At 41.9% G+C, this 22,534-nt stretch overlaps 1 protein-coding gene across 7 annotated transcripts in view; it reads right to left on the reverse strand.

Moving 5' to 3' along the window:
* Positions 1 to 22,534, reverse strand: part of DOK5 (docking protein 5) — a 188,397-nt gene that overhangs the window by 51,675 nt on the left and 114,188 nt on the right. For all 7 annotated transcript variants that reach the window (XM_033914415.1, XM_033914414.1, XM_033914418.1 and 4 more), the window contains one exon: positions 16,559 to 16,666. In XM_033914415.1, coding sequence (XP_033770306.1) covers positions 16,559 to 16,666 — 108 coding nt within the window. The remainder of the gene's footprint in view (positions 1 to 16,558; positions 16,667 to 22,534) is intronic.

Genomic DNA, 22,534 nt, shown 5'->3' on the forward strand with positions numbered 1-22,534 from the left:
GGTCTGACCATAGGGATGGGGACCATGTTCCATTGGGAGTTTGGATTGCTGGGTTGGATGGTTGGTGAGTCATGAATGCTGCAATGTCCAGTTGATGACCTTTTTCATGGGTGGTTTGTGGGTTTAGGATCTGGAAGGATAAGGCATTGAGGAAGGATAGACAGTTATTTGCTGGTGTGGAAGTTGTGCCTTCTAGGTGAAGGTTTATGTCTCCTAGGATAAGGTTATATTCTGCTGTTAATGAGTTTTGGTAGATGAAGTTTTCAAATTCACGTCTCACTGTGGTCCAGTTTCCTGGTGTTATGTAGCAGAGCATGCAGTTTAGTGAGTTTTTTAGTGTTGGGTTTGTGAGATGACATGCAAGGAAGTCCATTTGCGGGGTGGATGTTTTTTCTAGTATGCTTAGGGTTAGGGAGTCCTTGATTATTATTTCTAGTCCTCCTCCTCTTTTTTTCTCTCTGCAGGTCACTGTTATTTTGTATCCCTGCGGGCATACTTCTATTATTCTAGGGTCTGTGTCTGAGGTTAACCAGGTTTCAGTGTGGAATAGGCAGTCAAGGTTTTCGGTTTTTATAGATAGAGGTTTACTGCATAGGTCCTGGACCTGTTGGGCCGCCGCGTGAGCAGACTGCTGGGCGCGATGGACCTCAGGTCTGACCCAACAGAGGCATTTCTTATGTTCTTATGTTCTTTGTGTTTTTAAAATTTTATTGTTGGTAGATCATTTTGAATTGGCCACAAAGGTAAGGGGGAGGGAGGGGAGCTGCTGAAAGACATCTAGTAATCCTTGCAGGCTTGACTGTGCAGGGAATTATTTTTGTAAAATCATGTTTTGTTATGTGACTGGCATTATTTAGACTTTAATTTCTATGAATGAATAGAATGAAAATGATATAAAACTACTTGCTTGTTTTTATGTGCATGCGCTGAAGGAAAATGGAGAGAGTAGGCTGAGGACGCTGAAGGGAAATGGGGAAGAGAGAGTGGGGAGAAGACGCTGATTTATAAATTGACAATTGTACAGAATATTGCTTCTTTTTATACTTTAATATAAACAATTCAAGGCTTGTGTGGATGGAATCAGGTGGTTTGCGGGGATGGGGTCCGAGCTTACGGGGATTAGTCCAATAAAATGGTATTTTTTTATTTCTCATTATTTGTTTTATTTTTATTTGTTAATTTGTAAAGTGGTGATTGTTATGTATCAGTTTTTTTTCAAATTTACATCTACTATCTGTATAGTTTGCACTTTATTAGAGGACATGTGTTACTGTTTTTGTGGTGTTACATTATATCCAGTGTCTGGTTTCTTGGCAGTTCAGTTTAACTTTTGTCTACATATTTCTATTTTTAGTTTGTGATTATTCCATATTGGACGAGGGTATATCTCTGTTCTGTGTGTATGAAAAGAACATAGTTTTCAGTTGGCATTGACTGCAGGTCAACTGACTGCGGGATCTGGCTTGTTTAGTTTTACAATGTATGTATTGGTGCTCTAGTGCTCACTGCAGTGTTTAAGATGCTGCCTTTTCCTAGGTACACTCTTGTTGTGCGATATGTGGATTGTTGCTAAAAATCATATTTGTCATATAGATGGGGGGAGGTCAAAAAATGATGGGCCCCGGGTGTCACATATGCTAGGTACGCCACTGACACCAACATTACTGAATTTCTCCACTGAGGGAAGAAATATGACACGCATGCATGGGATTTATGTCCCCACTCTAACACCTTTTTAAATAGCAAATGGAAGGAATGCGAAGGCTTTTAGGCCCGGATTCCCTAATCGGCACCAGTGTTGGCGGCCGCCGATCACACATCAATCACACGACTCCATTAAGGAAATTGCGCCTCCGGCAAAGAGAGGCACCAGAAACGTATGCCGGGGTTTTCAAGGTCTACATTTCTTTGATGTGAATCGTGCCTACATAGGCGCTTTATGTCACTTAACACCACTTCCGGCGTTAGCCATGCCTATGATGGTATTAGGCGTGATTCCAGCGATGTTTGTATAGATTCCGAAACATGGTCCATGTCGGGACCTACTAGCATATTTTCAAGTTAAGTAGGATTTATTTATCCTTTATTGCCATTTAAATATTTAGTTCAACATTTAAGAAGATCACTTCACTTTATCACTTCACAGTCATACACAGTGATGGGACTGTGGGTTCGGCTTTAGGAGCTATGGCTCTTGGTCGGACTACACATATCTGAGTGTATGCTAAAGTGTATTTACTTTATAGTATTTGAACTTTATCCAAATCTTTATTTGTGACCTCCACCCTGAGAAGTCTTTTCTTTTGTGTCACATATGTTATTTTGACCTCTCAGTTTCAAACTTTTTTGAGCAACTGTCCTCACCAACATTTATTTTCAAAAAGAAGAAAATGTCACATGCCTCTGTAATATACCAAGCTGCAAACTCTGCCAACACATTTCACAGGTTCCCACAGCCACTCACATAGAAAAAAACAAACATTCAGTATAAGGAGATCCAGCACATGCTCATCTTCAAATATGATATATATCATTCAATGCAAAAAGCGTAAAGAAGGGTGCCACATTGGAGAGACAAGCCAGATGCTAAAGACAAGAGAATCAATCTACACAGACATTTTATTAAACATTACGATGTCAACCTGGATGCCACCTCTGGGGGGCAGCACTTCACAAAATCAGAACACTGCACCAATGATTTTGCGGTGGAGAAGGAGTGGCCCAGTGGTTAGAGCTAAAGCCTCAGCACCCTGAGTTTGTGGGTTCAAATCCCACCCTGCTCCTTGTAACTCTGGACAAATCACTCAATTCTCCATTGCCCCAGGTATGTTAGATTGTGAGCCCACCGGGACAGACAGGGAAAATGCTTGAGTACCTGATTGTAAACCACTTAGATAACTTTGATAGCGGTATATATTTATTTATTTTCTAAAATTTCTAGACTGTCTATAACTAAGCGGTTAACAATTAGAACATTCAAAGGTGGTACAATTACAAAATGCTTTCAGTTACAGTGCAATCACATAATAATTTAGTCAATTTAAAATCTTGTCAAAAACAAATGTTAAGGGATCTAAAACCTTTGCAATCACAATGATGAAATATTTTGACACCCACCAGGCAGGTTTTCTATTACTTTGCAAACCATAAAATTAAACTGCTTCCTCACCCTCTTCTCACCCATCCATCTCTCCCTGTCTCTCATCCACCCAGCACTCCCTGTTTTGCACCTCTCGTGCCTATCCCTATCCTCTTCCTGTGAGATTGTCTTTATTTATTTATTTGGATTTATTAACCACCTTTATGAAGAAATTTGTCCAATGCAGTGTACAGGAAGTAAAATTCAAAATAAAATTTACAAGTGAAGATTTAATATAATCCCTGGAATAAGTTTACACAGGAAATCCAATACAACAGCTCTTCCTCACTTTAAAAAAAGGAGTCTATGATAACATGAGGAGAATGATAAAAAGAGAAACTTAAAGGTGTAGCTACAAAAGTCAAAAATATACATCAGGTATGGATGTTATTTAAAAATACCATTCTGGAAGCCCAGACTAGATATATTCCATGTATTAAAAAAGGAGGAAGAAAGACTAAACGGCAGCCAGCATGTTTGAAGAGTGAGGTGAAAGAAACTTTTAGAGCTAAAAGAGAATCCTTCAGAAAGTGGAAGAAGGATCCGACTGAAAATAATTGTAAATAACTCAAATGCAAGGCGCTAATAAGGAAGGCGAAGAGAGATCTTGAAAAGGAGATTGCACTGGAAGCAAAAACACACAGTAAAAACGTTTTAGGTATATGAAAAGCAAGAAGCCGGAAGAGAATCGGTTGGACCACTAGATGATCAAGAGATAAAAGGGGCTAAATGGTTCACAAGATACATTCACAGTTTTTTTAAAACAATACAACAAATATTTTTAAAAAACTCTCCAACCGCTTATTCTTTAAGTATTCTGGACCATTTTGTCTGAGGACCTTGAAAAATCAAAGAGTTTTTAATTTAGCCTTGTAAGGTACTGGTAGTCACTGTAGTTTTTTTTTTAGGAAGGGTATAATGTGGTCATGCTGCTTTCAGCCTTCTGTCAGTCGTGAAGCAGAATTCTGAATTAGTTGGAGCTCATGCAAACTCTTTCTGGTTAGATCAGTGTAGAGAGCATTGCAGTAGTCTAGTTCTGATGTTACCATGACAGGCCACTGTGGTCAGGCTTAACTTTTCAATATGTGGAGAGAGATTTTGTAACTGTCATAAGTGATAATGAATATTTTTAAAGGCTGTCTGAATTTGCCAGGATCAGAGTGAGTGATGAGTCTAGCAGTATCCTGAGATTCCTGACCTGTGAGTTTAGGGGGAACTCATACTTCCCAAAAGATATTTTGAAGTCAGGTATTTGTCCCCTTGTGTTAGGAACCCAAAGAATCTCTGTTTTGCTTGGGTTTAGCCAGGGTTTGTTGCTGTTTGCCCTTTCCTGACCTGCGGTTAGACAGGCAGTCAGTTTACTCAAAGCTGTGGGTAAATCTGGTTCAGTGGGTGTGAGCAGTTGCACGTCATCGGCATAGATATAGAATTTTGTGTTCATTGACTGAAGCAGCTCAGCCAGAGGCTTAAGATACACTTATTAAATAAGAATGGAGACAGTGTGGACCTCTTGTGCACCCCACAGTTCCGTACCCAAGGTGTTGTTGAAGAAAGCTGATTGTTGTCTATCTGACAAATAGGATTTGAACCATGTAAGTACTGTGCCATTGATACCTGATTCTGCCAGTCTTCTAAGCATGATATTATAACACCAGCAGTTAGACCTATTTTAGTTGTGTCTAAGTGCCCCAGAGCTGCCCAAACTGGACCAGATGACCACTGGAGGGATTAAGGCATGATCCTCCCTTACTCCCCCAGTGGTCACTGACCCCCTCCCACCACCCAAAGATGGGAGAAAAAAACAGTACATTGAGGGCTTGCTATCAGATGATTGCGGCAGAGGAATCCCCCATCAGCTGAGCTGGTTTCGGGGATTCCTGCTGGCTCGAGTGATGGGGATTCCCCCTGCCGGGATCAGCTAAACTGGTAGGGAGATTCCTCTCTCTCTTCCTCACAGGCTGCCGAGCCCCACACCCTTCCCCCCAACATTCCCCCAACATCCCTGGACCCCCAATATCCCCCCCACATCTCTGGACATCCCCCTACAGTGTATGTGTGTGTGTGGGGGGGATGTCTAAAGCCCTGATTGGATCAAAATCATGATTTCAATAGCTCTCTTTGGAGGTGTACTGGCGGGGATCGGTGCCTGGGAGGGAGGGAGAGAGGAATCTCCCTGCCAGTTCAGCTGATCCAGGCAGGCGGAATCCCCATCAGCTGAGCCAGCAGGAATCCCTGAAACTGGATTATAGGGATTCCCCTTCCGTAATCAGACAAGGTAGTTGGGTACGTCTGCATAACTTGCTTTTGTGCATTTTTCATGTGGACGTTTTTATTTTTAAAAATGGCCAAAAAAGATAAACTTACTAAGGACCAAAAGGTCTACATTTTCAAAAATAAAAGATAGATAGATGTCTGGCTGTTTTGAAAATGATACTACTAAAGAATTGGCTAAACCTCCTTAGACCTGAAAAGAAAAGTCCTGCAGGTGCCATGTTGCTTTCTTTATTTTCAGCGTTGTTTGATTTGTACACACTGTTTAATTCTTTTTGACTTTTGACCGACAAGTTAAACTTGTTGTCGGCCTTTCCACTTGGTTTTCAATCATTTTGTATCCCGCTCCTGATGAAGACGCGAAACGGAGCTCTGTCAAGTGGTGATATTTATATGGTTTAATTGAGTGGTGTTGTTTATATGGTTTGATATATGGTTTGATTGAGTGGTGCAGTGTGTGTATGTGTTTGGGGTTTCAAATATTTCGGGACCCTGGAAGCATTTTCTGTGTTGGTGCTTTGGCATTTACAGTAGTTTTGTTATCAAAGTGGCAGCTATTGCACTTTTTGCACTTTAGCATTTGCACTTTACTTCATGATTACAGATATTTATTATTTTCAATCAATGAATTGTGTCTGTTTAAGTAATGTTTTCTATTTATTAGTTTGTATAAGCTGCTTATTAAATGTTGGATATCTATTTGATTTCTTAAGCTTTCTTATTAGGCTTTGCTGTTGTCTTTGGTAACTTGTAGAAGATAAGAATCTTTGCACTGGCACTTTTTACAGATTTATTTTCATAAGTATACAATTTTTTTTATTTTTTTCTATAAATATTTCATCCATTTATCTTAGGGTTTTTGCATATTTATCTTTTTAAACACTTTTATATATTCTTAGTATATTTGATATTTATTTAATAAGACTGGCTAATTAGATGTTATGTATTAATTTGTTATTGTCTACGTATGTATTTGTCAAAATTTATGCATTTGTTAAAATTTAGAATTATGTATGTATAAATCACCGATTCTACCTCACACACTTCACTTATTTATTATATATTGTGTTGGTTTAGTTGTTCAAGGGATATATGTTGTGATGTCTTTATTCTCCCTTCCTCCTGAATGTTAAGTCTGCAATCTTTTATTTGGAAGTTTAATTATTTTGTTCACAGGGGATGATTATGGACTACATGATGTATGAGGCAATTCTCATTTAGACGTATGTCTGGTGCTAGTCACCTTTGAGATTTAGCCTGAGCCAGAGGTTTACGTGATTCATGACGGACTCATACTGATGTCCTTTATTCTAACCCCAGTGTTCTTCCAAGGAAAAATTATTTTGCCAGACTTTTCTTTTCAGGTCTAAGGAGGTTTAGCCAATTCTTTAGTAGTATCTTGGTTAGGTCTATATTGGCTATACAATTTAAGAGGGTTTTTCTTTTTGCTGTTTTGAAAATGGACATTTTATCTCTTCTGGATTTCTGGACATTTTTTTCCAAAACGTCCAAATTAGACTTACACATCCTATCGAAAATGCCCCTCCATGGCAAGTCAGAGATTAGGAAAGGAGGGAAGTGCTAGAGACTACGAGGGGAGGGAAGGAGAGAAATGCTGGGCACCATAATGAGGGGTGTGTTCAGAGATAGGGAAGGATAGTGGACACCAGGGCAGGATTAATTCATCGAGGGCCCCTGGGCACACAAGTACATTGGGTCCTCTGCTCTGCCCCACCCTACCATGCGCCTAGGCGGAAACAGGAAACTGTGTCAGAGGGAAGCTTTGGGCAAGCAGCACCACTTGCACAATTACAGTTCCCATTGCCTTTCTTACCCACCGTGTTTGCTTGTCTTACTTTCCGTAGATGGGGTGGGGCCTGCATTGCCGATCGGGGGGGGGGGGGGGTGGCACGCGTTGCTGATCAATGCTGGAGGGGCCCATCGCCATTTGGAAAAAACAATGTTGATGCCCTCCTTCATTGGGCCCCCCTGACCATTTCAGGCCCTAGGCATGTGCCTACTTGACCTATTGGTTAATCCTGCCCTGGTGGACACAGTTGCTGGGGGGTGACTGTGTGATGGTAGGTAAGGGAAAGAGAGATACTGGAGCTGGTTGGCAGAACATGGTTGGGGATAGGGGAGCTTGGCCCCCAAAAACAAAAAGGTGTTCCGCTGCCCTTGGAATAATAACAAGCATATCACAAATAATAGCAATATCAGTTAAACAGAACTATAACATCCTATAACTATAACTAAGACTTCCTTAGCATAAAATACATTCCGACCCGCCCTCCCCCCACCCACCCTGGACGTGTACGACCAAAGGGCATAGTCAGCAATCGCTCTTGGCAAAATTTTGTCAATGGCTCCCAAATCTTCAGAAACTTCTTATAATATCCCTGATGTATGGCCATATTACTTTCCATCTTAAAAACATGACAGAGAGACTCCCACCAAAAGGAATAGTTCAGTCTATCCCAGTTTTTCCAGTTCCTTAGAATAAGCTGTATGGCATGAAAGGGTGGGTGGGAGGGCAGTTTGGAATGTATGGCAAGTCAGAGATTAGGAAAGGAGGGAAGTGCTAGAGACTACGAGGGGAGGGAAGGAGAGAAATGCTGGGCACCATAATGAGGGGTGTGTTCAGAGATAGGGAAGGATAGTGGACACCAGGGCAGGATTAATTCATCGAGGGCCCCTGGGCACACAAGTACATTGGGTCCTCTGCTCTGCCCCACCCTACCATGCGCCTAGGCGGAAACAGGAAACTGTGTCAGAGGGAAGCTTTGGGCAAGCAGCACCACTTGCACAATTACAGTTCCCATTGCCTTTCTTACCCACCGTGTTTGCTTGTCTTACTTTCCGTAGATGGGGTGGGGCCTGCATTGCCGATCGGGGGGGGGGGGGGTGGCACGCGTTGCTGATCAATGCTGGAGGGGCCCATCGCCATTTGGAAAAAACAATGTTGATGCCCTCCTTCATTGGGCCCCCCTGACCATTTCAGGCCCTAGGCATGTGCCTACTTGACCTATTGGTTAATCCTGCCCTGGTGGACACAGTTGCTGGGGGGTGACTGTGTGATGGTAGGTAAGGGAAAGAGAGATACTGGAGCTGGTTGGCAGAACATGGTTGGGGATAGGGGAGCTTGGCCCCCAAAAACAAAAAGGTGTTCCGCTGCCCTTGGAATAATAACAAGCATATCACAAATAATAGCAATATCAGTTAAACAGAACTATAACATCCTATAACTATAACTAAGACTTCCTTAGCATAAAATACATTCCGACCCGCCCTCCCCCCACCCACCCTGGACGTGTACGACCAAAGGGCATAGTCAGCAATCGCTCTTGGCAAAATTTTGTCAATGGCTCCCAAATCTTCAGAAACTTCTTATAATATCCCTGATGTATGGCCATATTACTTTCCATCTTAAAAACATGACAGAGAGACTCCCACCAAAAGGAATAGTTCAGTCTATCCCAGTTTTTCCAGTTCCTTAGAATAAGCTGTATGGCATGAAAGGGTGGGTGGGAGGGCAGTTTGGAATGTATTTTTCAATTCTCAATTTGAGTGTAATTATTAGATATAATTATGGGGGGGGGGGTTGATAATCGTTTTGTCATAGATTATAATTGTATAGAATTATATGTATTGTCATAGAATTATATGATTGTATTGTATTTTGCACTTACTTATGGCTTTAAAATGAATAAAGAAATTTTTTTTTTTTTTTTTTTTTAAAGACTTCCTTAGCATAATAGTGGTTAGAGTGCTGGTCTTGATATCCAGAGGGAGATAGTTCAAACCCCACTACAACATCAAAATAAAATCAGCTATATTCTGCAGTTCATAGCCCAGAAACCTCTTTTCTTATAATTACAATGAAGACAGTAGAGCACATTGACCTTCCTTCACACACTGGTATTTTGATAGCATATGTGGGGTTAAAAGACCGAGGTGTACCATGAACATGAAATTGCCTTAATACATTTTTTTTTAACTTCTGCTGAGTCTTTAACTTAAATACTGAAAACACATTATATATCACATCCACTCAAATGAGTGCCCAGTGACCTCTCTCCTGCCACATTATTCATTTTTATGCTTTGCAGAGATAGCTACTGTACGTCTGAATTTTTGCCATGAATTTGAGATTCTTTAAACTTCTAAAATAGGCCTCTCTCAAAAGAGAGGGGGGAATGGGGGGGGTGTAGGGGGTAGGATGAAATAGGCCATATTAAAATGTATATTGAAGGAATGATAAATTTAATTTTATCCTTTTATTAATTACTTCAATACAATGTGAATAGGAGGGAAAAAGGGAGGGGGGAAGGAGAGGTGGAAGTGGGAGAAGGAGGGAAGGGAGGTAGAGGGTAGTATGGGGGTTGATTTGGGTTATATGGAAATATATTTTGAAAGAATAATAGAAATATGTATGTAAATATTATAATTGTGAATCTATTTGAAATGAAATCTATTTGTATTATATTATATTTATTTATTTATTTCCTTCAATAAAATGTTATAAATTAAAATAGGCCTCTCTGAATGATTCTTTTGTCATAATCACCAAAAGGAAGAAATAGGACTTCTAGCACTTTCATAAAACTATTCTACATCATGTCACAATTGTAAAAGTCAAGGTAAGCCTCTGCATCATCTTTCATTCACAGTTTCCCGGTGTACTTTCAATATTTTTCTAACCTTTTCTAGCCTAGTCACTGTAGCAATGGTCTTTGGCTGGGATCCACAGTCTGTGATTCAATCCAGAACCAGTCAGCAGGTGTCACCATTGAGTAAGACAGTGAACTCCCTCAACTTTAAGTGTACAGGTGGTGACCAAAATGGCACCAGAGTTTTGGAAGATACTGAACGTGAGATGGAAGAGGTGTGCTCTTTGTTTCCATCACCCGTTGACTTCTTCTGTAGTAGTGGGATTGTGAGATCTTCTGAAGGAAGAGACTAAAAAGAGCTATTGGGCCGTCAGGTCCATCCTAGTGACCCTGGGCAGGTCAAGAGGACCTTACTTCTTATTCCAAAAGAGGTTATGAGAGGAAAGAGGCATCAGGCTAGTGAGCATAAGAACATAAGAGCTGCCATACTGGGACAGATCGAAGGTCCATAAAGCTGCCATACTGGGACAGACCGAAGGCCCATCAAGCCTAGTATCCTGTTTCCAACAGTGACCAAAACAGGTCACAAGTACCTGGCAAGATCCCAAAGATTAAAACATATTTTATGCTGCTTATCCTAGGAATAAGCAATGGATTTTCCCACATCCATCTTAATAATGGCTTATTGCCTTCTCTTTTAGGAAATTATCCAAACCTTGTTTAAACACTGCTAAGCTAACTGCTTTCACCTTCATGTTTATTGGGTGTGGATGGATAGCATGTGAAATTTCTCTCTTGCATGACCCATTTCTCTCTTGCATGACCCATTCAATTTGAACTAACTTGTAAGGAGGTTTAAAAGACTTTCCTGTCCAGTAAAATATAACACCTGCTCTCAGATCTGTACTAAAATTGAAGCAGGTAGAATGTATGCACCCATGCTATTCGCTAAGGTACTGGATGTGGGCCTATGTGATAAGTGTCTGCCCTTCGTGCTAAATGAAGGATAGATGCTGGACTCCCCCCCCCCCCCCCCTTCCCTCCATTTACTTAATAGGCTTGAGTTATTGCATCTTCAGTTGTGCATGTAAGGTGCATTATTTGTAAAAAGACACTTCACTTCAATAAACAGGTCTCTTTTTTTATCACCAGAAGCCTGTCAACTTTTTTGCATAGGCCCCTATAGGTTTCTTAGCTCTAATTTCAGCTCTGTAAAAGGGATATAAATGTATTCCTATATGTAGCAAGAAAATAAGCGTTGAGATATGAGGAAAAAAAGTTATAATTGCCATCCTGGAATCTTTTACATTTCTGCTTGTTAAAATTAGGAAGATAATAATAATAATTTATTTTCTTGTATACCACCCTGCCAGTAGTTCTGGGCGGTTCACAACAAGAAAAAACTGAAACATTTCAGTGAAGAAATACAATCCAAAAAACATATTCCTAATTTAAATACATCAATAAAAAATACAATTCAATTAAAATACGAATTCCTAATTAAAATACACCTTCACTGAGGGCTTCTATTGATCAAGGAATAAGAGCCTCTCTTTAAATATGCATTGAAAATATGGTGCTTTGAGCATAATGTTAACACTGGAAATCAAGGTTTCCTTCAGAATGAATTTCATGTTTCTGAGATTATAATGTAGTCATTTTGAAAAGCCGTAGTACGTTCCGTAGCCTAAGGCACTGTAATCTTTGATCATTAGGAAAGTATTTCACAGATATGCTTTACTCCTGCCTTCGGTAGACACCTAATCATTCACTAATGTACTTCACTGGGCGAGGAGACCAAAATAGTGAAATGTCTTCCAGGATCCTCAGCTACCAGGAGTTCCAGGCAAATACTGACTATAATTAAGGAAGAAACTAAGGATTTTAACACTGATGTTGTTATCCATCTGGGAACAAATGACCTGGCCAACAACTTCACACTTGCAGCACAGAAAGCTTTTCGGGAGCTTGGTGAGGGCGTGAAACCTTTTGTAAAGACTTTAGCTTTTTCTGAAATACTGCCTGCATATGGAAAAGGAAGAAAGAGTGAAAAACACAGAGGACTTTAATAGATGGCTCAGAGCCTGGTGTCATCAAGAAGGCTTCAGGTACATAGGAGGATGGGAAAATACATGGAAGGACAAGAAGCTATATTGTACTGATGGGCTACATATTACTACAGCAGGAAAAATAAACCTTGCAGAGAAATTTAGACAATATTTTTCTAGGCATTTAAACTACCGTAGAAGGTGGGGGTGGTGTATGTACGAAGGACAATTATAGAGACCACCCCCGGCAAAAGAAAAGATGTGATAGTAGTAAAGGCTGCAACATAAGCAATATCAGCAACTCATTTCTTAGTATTGCAACGGAAAGTGAAACGACACAAAAATCCATACGAAAAAGGAGATTATCGCTGAAAAATAGCTGGAAAGCGATGACTACAAATGCTCGCAGTCTAAGCAACAAAGTTCATGATCTGCAAGCCCTGATATTAGAGGCAGATCTAGATATTGTTGCTATCACAGAGACATGGTTCAGTGAATCACATGGATGGGATGCAAACATACCGGGATATAATCTTTTTAGGAAGGACAGAGATGGTCATAAAGGTGGAGGAGTAGTTCTCTATGTAAAGATCAATATCCAAGTGACCGAAATGCAAGGGACCTGGGGAGAGGAAGAAGCGATATGGATTACTCTGAAAAGAGAAGATGGAACTGCTATCTACGTGGGTGTAGTCTACAGACCTCCGACTCAATCGCAGCAAATTGATAAGGATCTGATTGTGGATATCCAAAAGTTTGGAAGGAAAGAGGAGGTTCTGCTGTTGGGAGATTTCAACCTGCCGGATGCGGACTGGAAGGTTTGTCTGCGGAATCGGAAAGAAGTAGGGAGATTGTGGATGCCTTTCAAGAGGCTCTGCTCAGACAAATGGTGACGGAACCCACAAGGGAAAAAGCGATATTGGATCTGGTCCTCACAAATGGAGAGAGTATCTCTAATGTTCGAGTGGGTGCTCACCTGGGTAGTAGCGATCATCAAACGGTTTGGTATGATATAACGGCTAAAGAGGAGAGCGGCCGCACGATACTTAAAGTCCTAGATTTCAAACGTACGGACTTTAATGCAATGGGAAAGTACCTGAAGAAAGAGCTGTTAGGATGGGAGGACATAAGAGAAGTGGAAAGACAGTGGTCTAAGCTGAAAGGAGCGATAAAAATGGCTACGGACCTTTATGTGAAGAAAATCAATAAAAACAAGAGAAAAAGGAAGCCGATATGGTTCTCCAACCTAGTGGCTGAGAAAATAAAGGCGAAAGAGTTGGCGTTCATGAAATATAAAAAAACCCAAGAAGAGGAGAGCAGAAAGGACTACAGGGTGAAACTGAAAGAAGCCAAGAGAGAGATACGTTTGGTGAAGGCACAGGCAGAAGAACAAATGGCTAAAAATGTAAAAAAGGGAGATAAAAATTTTTTCAGATATATTAGTGAAAGGAGGAAGATAAAAAAATGGAATTGCTAGGCTAAAAGATGCTGGGAACAAATATGTGGAGAGTGATGAGGAGAAAGCAAATGTGCTAAACAAATACTTCTGTTCTGTGTTCACAGAAGAAAATCCTGGAGAAGGACCGAGATTGTCTGGCAAAGTTACACGAGAAAATGGAGTAGATTCTGCGCCGTTCACGGAGGAGGGTGTTTATGAGCAACTTGAAAAACTGAAGGTGGACAAAGCGATGGGACCAGACGGGATCCATCCCAGGATACTAAGGGAGCTCAGAGAGGTTCTGGCGAGTCCTATTAAAGACTTCTTCAACAAATCTCTGGAGACGGGAGTGATTCCTGGGGATTGGAGGAGAGCGGATGTGGTCCCTATTCATAAAAGTGGTCACAGGGATGAAGCAGGAAACTACAGGCCGGTGAGCCTCACTTCAGTTGTTGGAAAAATAATGGAAGTGTTGCTGAAAGAAAGGATAGTGTATTTCCTTGAATCTAATGGGTTACAGGATCCGAAGCAACATGGCTTTACAAAAGGTAAATCGTGCCAAACGAACCTGATTGAATTTTTTGATTGGGTGACCAGAGAGCTGGATCGAGGACATATGCTAGATGTAATTTACTTGGATTTCAGCAAAGCCTTTGATACAGTTCCTCATAGGAGGCTGTTGAACAAACTTGAAGGGCTGAAGTTAGGACCCAAAGTGGTGAATTGGGTCAGAAACTGGCTGTCGGACAGACGCCAGAGGGTGGTGGTTAATGGAAGTCGCTCGAAGGAAGGAAAGGTGACTAGTGGAGTCCCTCAGGGTTCGGTGCCAATCCTGTTCAATATGTATGTAAGTGACATTGCTGAAGGGTTAGAAGGAAAAGTGTGCCTTTTTGCAGATGATACCAAGATTTGTAACAGAGTAGACACCGAAGAGGGAGTGGAAAATATGAAAAAGGATCTGCAAAAGTTAGAGGAATGGTCTAATGCCTGGCAACTAAAATTCAATGCAAAGAAATGCAGAGTAATGCATTTGGGGATTAATAATAGGAAGGAACCGTATATGCTGGGAGGAGAGAAGCTGATATGCACAGACGGGGAGAGGGACCTTGGGGTGATAGTGTCCGAAGATCTAAAGGCGAAAAAACAGTGTGACAAGGCAGTGGCTGCTGCCAGAAGGATTCTGGGCTGTATAAAGAGAGGCGTAGTCAGTAGAAGGAAGAAGGTGTTGATGCCCCTGTACAGGTCATTGGTGAGGCCCCACTTGGAGTATTGTGTTCAGTTTTGGAGACCGTATCTGGCGAAAGACGTAAGAAGACTTGAGGCGGTCCAGAGGAGGGCGACGAAAATGATAGGAGGCTTGCGCCAGAAGACGTATGAGGAGAGACTGGAAGCCCTGAATATGTATACCCTAGAGGAAAGGAGAGACAGGGGAGATATGATTCAGACGTTCAAATACTTAAAGGGTATTAATGTAGAACAAAATCTTTTCCAGAGAAAGGAAAATGGTAAAACCAGAGGACATAATTTGAGGTTGAGGGGTGGTAGATTCAGGGGCAATGTTAGGAAATTCTACTTTACGGAGAGGGTGGTGGATGCCTGGAATGCGCTCCCGAGAGAGGTGGTGGAGAGTAAAACTGTGACTGAGTTCAAAGAAGCGTGGGATGAACACAGAAGATTTAGAATCAGAAAATAATATTAAATATTGAACTAGGCCAGTTACTGGGCAGACTTGTACGGTCTGTGTCTGTGTATGGCCGTTTGGTGGAGGATGGGCAGGGGAGGGCTTCAATGGCTGGGAGGGTGTAGATGGGCTGGAGTAAGTCTTAACAGAGATTTCGGCAGTTGGAACCCAAGCATAGTACCGGGTAAAGCTTTGGATTCTCGCCCAGAAACAGCTAAGAAGAAAAAAAAAAAAAATTTAAATTGAATCAGGTTGGGCAGACTGGATGGATCATTCGGGTCTTTATCTGCCGTCATCTACTATGTTACTATGTTACTATGTTACCACAAATTTGGTCAGTTGTACGATAAGACTGTTTACACAGCCCCTGTAAGAGGACCTTTCAGTGTAGACCCTGAATTAACCCATTCTATTCTACACATTTTTAAAGCCACAAATCTGAACACTGGAACTTTGAAAGTATCCTTACTGGTTTGAATCTTAGTGGAACCGAGCCAAATATCTTCCTGGTTAATCTTAGATATATTGTTTTCTGGCATGAGAAAAAAAAAATCCCTAAGTCCTCAATAATCTAATCGTAAAAAAAAAAAAAATTTCACAGCATATGAGAAGAGCTTTCCTGGGGCCTTGGTCGAAAGAAAACCTTACTGATGTAGCCACAGGCGGGCTTGAGCGGACACAGAACCATCCACTTTGGGCTCAGGCCTACCCAGCAACACCTCATCCCTGCTGTGGCTTTCAGGAATTCCCTAGCCCCACCTGTTGAACACTCCTGGCATCTCAACCCCACCCACAACCCAAGAAGGAAATATAGTAAAGACCCCTAAACTAGAATTATTACAGTATATACAAAAATTGTGGAGAAAAAACAGACCTCAGAAACAGAAATACACTTCAGGGTTAGTCATAGCCATTGTGTGTGTGTGGGGGGAGGGGAGAGGGGGGGAGGGGGTGTCAGAGACTGTGACTAGCCCTATTTGCATGACATAGTTGTTCTGAAGCATATGGGCATTTCTTTTTTTGAGATCTCTTTTTTCTCCGTCACAATTTTTATGTATATGGTATAATAATTCTAGCTTAGGGCTCTTTACTATTCCCCTCCTTTACAATGCGTAGCTTGGGTTTTAGAGCCAGCCACGGCAGCAAATGCTCCAACGCTCATAGGAGTTTGATGAGCCACTGCCGGTGCTAAAATCCACATTATGTGTTAGTAAAGGAGGGGGTGTACTTCCTTCTCAGGTTGTTTATATATGTTTTTTAACCACCATGCTTAAGTCTTCAGGGAAGACATTTTTTTTTTTTAAATTTCTTGGTCAGGCCTGTAATCTCTTTTCATCTCTAATCATGACAACGTTCATTCTCAAAACTTACCTTATGGTAGCATCTGAAGTATGCCGCTCGCTCATCAGTAAACTTCTCCAGTCGTTTCGGCCCTTTGCTTGAAGCCTTCTTGAACACCAACCAACATCTTTGATATATCTGGAAGCACAAAGCACGTAGCTTAACACTTCCAAGGCTTGGGCATTGCTATTTGCATCTGAAAGTTGTCTTTGAATTTTTCCCAAGTGTATAATTTAAAAGTAATAAACCACTACAACTGTTCCTTGTAAAAGGCAAAATTGAATCAACAAAGGTTTATATACTGTAACTGAGAAAACTGCTGAATTCAAATGAAAAACATGTACCTGAGATTATGTAGCAAACAATACCTGTGTATTCGTTCTGTAGGATTTCAGTTTTTACGTATACACTCCTCCCTCCTTATTCGTGGTTTCAAGACCCGCAGTTTCGCATATTCACGTTTTTTTGTGCTTGGACCCCCCACCCCCCTAGTGAATCAACCTTACCTGGTAGTCTAGCGGTGATGCGGAGCCGGAGCGATCTTCCTGCACTCCTGCCCTGTGCAGAGCTGACATCGAAAAATGGCTGCTATGAGTTCCTGTGGTCTCACGAGACTACAACGGGAACTCACGGCAGGCATTTTCGAAGACGGCTCTGCTCGGGGCAGGAGTGTAGGAAGATTGTTCCTGCCCCGCGTCATCGCTAGACCACCAGGTAAGGTCCAGAAGACAAGAGGGAGGTGGGGGTGGGTCAGAGCCGGCATAAAAGTTATTCACGAATTTTCAACATTCGCGGGCCGGCTCTGCTCCTAATCACCGCGCATACGGAGGGGAGAGTGTATTACTGATATAGGAATAAACAGGAATGCTGTAAACGCTGCAGCAAGATAGAGGAGGGAACCTGCAAGACGGTAAACACCAGGGGGCAGCAGAGGAAAACACTGCATCGCCTTTGACCGGGGCCGCACAAAATACTTCACTGGGCCTCACGCGGCCCTCGGGCCGCAGGTTGGATACCCCTGCTATAAACGGTGCCCTGTTTAGGTGCTGCTAGGAAACTTAATCGCAGCTACCTACTGATGCCCAATTTTGGGATCCACACCAAACTTAATTTTTTATTTGGCTTAATCAGCTTGGTAATTGACCACGCTGGTTTTCAGCCAATCGATACAAAATTAAGCAATTTAAGAGTTCAGTGCCGAACTCTTAGGACACCTAGCAACGCTTAAATGGAGGCACCGTCCAATGCCTAGGGACACCTAATGACGCCCGTGTTAAAAAGTAGGCATGGTTATGGGTGGAAAATAGGCGTGGTTGAGTTAGGCATCATTAGACATCCGACGGGCACCAGCCAAATTAGGCGAGCAAAAAGCTGGCCTAATGGAGCGGCACTTATGTCTAGAATGCCTAGTGACGCCTAAGTCCACTTGGGTGCCACTAGGCATGATTCTGTAAATGGCGCTGATTTTATGATTGACAACTGCGCCAAGCAGCACCTACAACATAGACACCGTTTATAGAATCTGGCCCAAAAGGCCTACAAATGCATCGAAGCCAGTCTGCTACATAGTGTAAACACCAGCTGTTAACACAGGCTAATTAATGTGAATTAGGCAGCTCAGATTTACCTGGGTTAAGGTTAACATGATAGAAGGCTTCAGAAATTTAATTCTACATAAACGTTCTCTCCCGATAAGTCTGGGATCACTTTTGCATAGATCATTTTATTTTGAGGCATTTATAAGAACATAAAAGTTGCCATACTGGGACAGACCTAAGATAGCAAGGAATGTTGCTACTATTTGGGGTTCCGGAATCATGCTATTCCTTGAGATTCTGCATAGAATCTTGATACTCTTTGAGGTTCTAGAATCTTTTGTTACTCTTTGGGATTTTGGAATGTTGCTACTCCTTGGGTTTTCGCCAGGTACTAGTGACCTGGATTGGCCACCCTGAGAACGGGCTACTGGGCTGACCCAGTAAGGCTATTCTTATGTTCTTATGTGAGCCAAGTATAGGACATTTAAGCCAGTGTAACATCACTGATGAGGCTGGCTCTGAGGCACTGTGGAATGAGGCATTATGACATCACAATCTCAGCTCTGGAATGTTGCTCTCATTGGGGTTCTGGAATCCTGCTATTCTTTGAGATGCTGGAATGTTGCTACTCCTTGGGTTTTGGCCAGATACTAGGGACCTGGATTGGCCACCATGAGAACGGGCTACTGGGCTTGATGGACCATTGGTCTGACTCAGTAAGGCTATTCTTATGTTCTTATAAGGTCCATCTGTACCCCCCAAAAACCCCTTAAGATTTAGACGCACTAGAGACAAAACGACCAGAAAATCAGTTTCAAAAATGGCTAGATGGACGTTTTGACTAGTACGACGTCTCAAGTGCTGGTTTATACAGTCATTTGGACTTCTGTCTTTTCTGAAAATGAACCTCTATGCCAGTGAGTCACTCGCCACTCCGATGGATGCTAGGCCATAACTAAAATTATATATCAATAAAACTATTTTATACAAATCTGAAAACATATGAAAGGGGACCAGAAATGCGTTATGTTCATCACATAATGGGGAGCGTAAGGCACAGTGGTTAGAGCTACAGCCTCAGCACCCTGAGGTTGTGGGTTCAAATCCGTGCTGCTCCTTGTGACCCTGGGCAAGTCACTTAATCCCCCATTGCCCCAGATACATTAGATAGAGTGTGAGCCCACAGGGACAGATAGGGAAAGATGCTTGAGTACCTGAATATAAACCACATAGGCTATAAGTCAGGGGTCTCAAAGTCCCTCCTCGAGGGCCGCAATCCAGTCGGGTTTTCAGGATTTCCCCAATGAATATGCATGAGATCTATTAGCATACAATGAAAGCAGTGCATGCAAATAGATCTCTTGCATATTCACTGGGGAAATCCTGAAAACCCGACTGGATTGCGGCCCTCGAGGAGGGACTTTGAGACCCCTGCTATAAGTAGTATATAAATATTCTCAATAAATAAATCACATTCACATGGATGCCACTTGCATAAGTTTTCAGTTTCAAAATAGTAACCTATAAAAAACAGTAAACAATGGTCAGGATACAACATGACCTGTCCAAAACAGTCCAGGAATGGTAACGAAAATACATCAGATTAACAAAAAATATAATGCCCACAAAAAGGGAAATATGTCAATAGGCCACCAATGAGGGGAACCCCCCTAAATAGGGCATGAAAGGGTTATAAAGAAGTCATCCTCCTGGAGCTAACCAGGGCTGCAATAACATTTTTAGAATATGGACCTGACTCTCTCCCCCTCCCTCCACACACACCCCACCATCCCCACAGACCACTCCGTCCCACGTAGAACATACTAGCCTCCTCATTCATACCCCAGACATACCACATGCATACACCAATCATACCAGCTTGAGAACGAACAAACCATGCCAATAAATTGAAGCCCAATTGGTTGGATCCCTGGAGTCCCTCAGGGCAGCACATACAACAGACTCGGCCGCGGCCTGGAACACCCGCCACAAAGAAGCATAAAGCCTTTTATCTATTGTTCACTGTTTTGTATTGGCTGCTTTATTAATAAAAATTATTAAAACCATAATAACCTGAACAAATTGTATGCTTTGTTAATGAATGTGTTATAATATTCTGCTATAAGCTGACAATTTTTCATGCCTTTCTGCTTTGTATAGGAGAAGGTTTAATTTGAAATTAATAAACATTTTGATATGCCACATTCAAAGTAACAGCTAATATTTTCATTTAGGCCCATATTCTATGAAAGGCACTTTAACTTAGGCGCCTAAGTCCAAAACGCTATATAAAAGTCGAATTAAAGGAAAATTCAAGGTGCCTACTGGCACCTAAAAGAACGGCGCCTGACTCGTGCCTCCAGAGGTGTTTCGCGGTGCTTAACACCACCGTGGGTGTGGCTAATGCCGGAAGTGGCGTTAAGTGCCTTAAAGCACCTATGCAAACACGATTCACATCAAAGGTAGACGCCGGAAATGTAGGCCTTGAGAATCCTGGCCTACGTTTCCAGCGCCGGAGACGTGATTCTCTAAACAGCGCTGTTGCAGGATTGACATGCAATCGGCAGCTGCTTGTAAGGCAGCTGCCAACAACCGCGCCGTTTAGAAAATCCAGGCCTTAATGCCCATGATGGAGATGTCCTATTATTTTTCTTTTGTTTTCAGTTCCAAAATTTTATATAGTAACATACAATAAAGCTGGAGAAACATATTACACACATAACACTATTAACAAAAAGCATAGGATATTATAAGACGAAATCCTTGAAATGAAACTCCCTCTCCCCACCCCCACCCATCCCATTTGCAGAGGGTGAAAACCCAACATCCATCCATATCGACATGCATATATCTCCATTCTTTCACTATAATTCAACTATTATCTGCAAACTCTTGTATGGGCACCCATAATGATCTAAATTTGGCCCCTTTACCTCTCTTCTCCATTATGACCGCCTCATATTTCTCAACTAAACACACTGAATTCCACCAGCTGTCAAAGTTGCACCTTCTAAAGTCTCTTTCCTCAGCCCTTGGTACCGTGCAACCACTTTCCAGGGTTTTTTCAACTCCTCTCTGGGCTTGTCTTTCAATTAATCAGGGCAGTTTATTCAATCCCTTTCCCAACTGTAAGCCTTGCACATTCCCCCAGGGTACTGTTACTTATGTTCTTATAGGGGACATGATAGAAACCTTCAAGATCATGAAGGGCATAGAAAGAGTAGACAGGGACAGATTTTTTAAATTATGGGGAACCACAAGTACAAGGGGGCACTCAGAGAAATTGAAAGGGGGAAGGTTTAGAACAAACGCCAGGAAGTTCTTTTTCACCCAGAGGGTGATGTATAAATGGAACGCGCTACCGGAGGATGTGATAAGCAGGAGCACGCTACAGGGCTTCAAAGAAGGATTGGATAGGTACCTGGAGGACAAAGGGATTGAGGGGTACAGATAGGAGTAGAAGTAGGTTATAGGGATAGGATTAGAGGATTAGAGGCAGTTACATAATTAGTCAGGGACACTGTTCAGGCAATTAGGCCTGATGGGCCACCGCGGGTGCGGACCGCTGGGCAAGATGGACCTCTGGTCTGCCTCAGCGGAGGCAACTTCTTATGTTCTTATGTATCAAAATGGAAAATGACAAACCACTAAAGCTGCATCTCTCATTTCCTGGCTGCCAAAGCCAATCCCCCACTCCCTAGCAGGACATAGGTGTGCTGCTCCCCTGCAGGGCCCCACTAGGTTGGTGCAACCGTGGAATTGTAACCCTGGGGCCCCCTGGCGGCACTAATGACACCCAAAGATATCACACCATATATAACTACAGATTAACATATGCACGGTATGTTCAATTGCTTTACAGGTGTGAAAACATTCTTAAACAGAAATCATGTATGTATGTGAAAGGAAATCCACACTGAAATCTCCAAAACATTTTGGGGGTTGTGCACATTCTCACTACCCACCCTTGTCTTATCCACCAAAGTTGGTCTTCAACAGTGACAGAACTGACTTCATCTCCTGAGCACTCTTCTTTGACCGTCAAAACCCCCAATGCAGTATCCATCAGTTCTTCTGTATCTAACGTATTTCAATGAAGAAGCTCTCCAAAGAGACCAATCACGATCAGAAAACTATCATTTCTGGGCATGCTCATTTTGTTTATTTTCATTTGGCCATTTTGAAGCCATGGAAGTGAAGTCGTCGAAAGCAAGTTCTTTCAGATAGAGTGTACGTTATTTTCCTGATAGCACATGTGCGAGCATATGTTTCATGGTTCAGGCATGCATAATATTCTAATGAGTACACTATTGGAAAAACAGAGTGTGTTTTTTTTTTTTAAAATGCACCCTTTCTGCAAATAGCAAGCGCTGTTTCAAGAGAATGCTCACTGTTATCAGCAAATGAAAAATCGTGAGATGTTAGGTTTTCTCATTTTTATTTTTTTTTACTTTATAACAATTTTATT

This window comes from Geotrypetes seraphini, chromosome 11 (genome assembly GCF_902459505.1).
Source record: "Geotrypetes seraphini chromosome 11, aGeoSer1.1, whole genome shotgun sequence".
Taxonomy (NCBI): domain Eukaryota; kingdom Metazoa; phylum Chordata; class Amphibia; order Gymnophiona; family Dermophiidae; genus Geotrypetes; species Geotrypetes seraphini.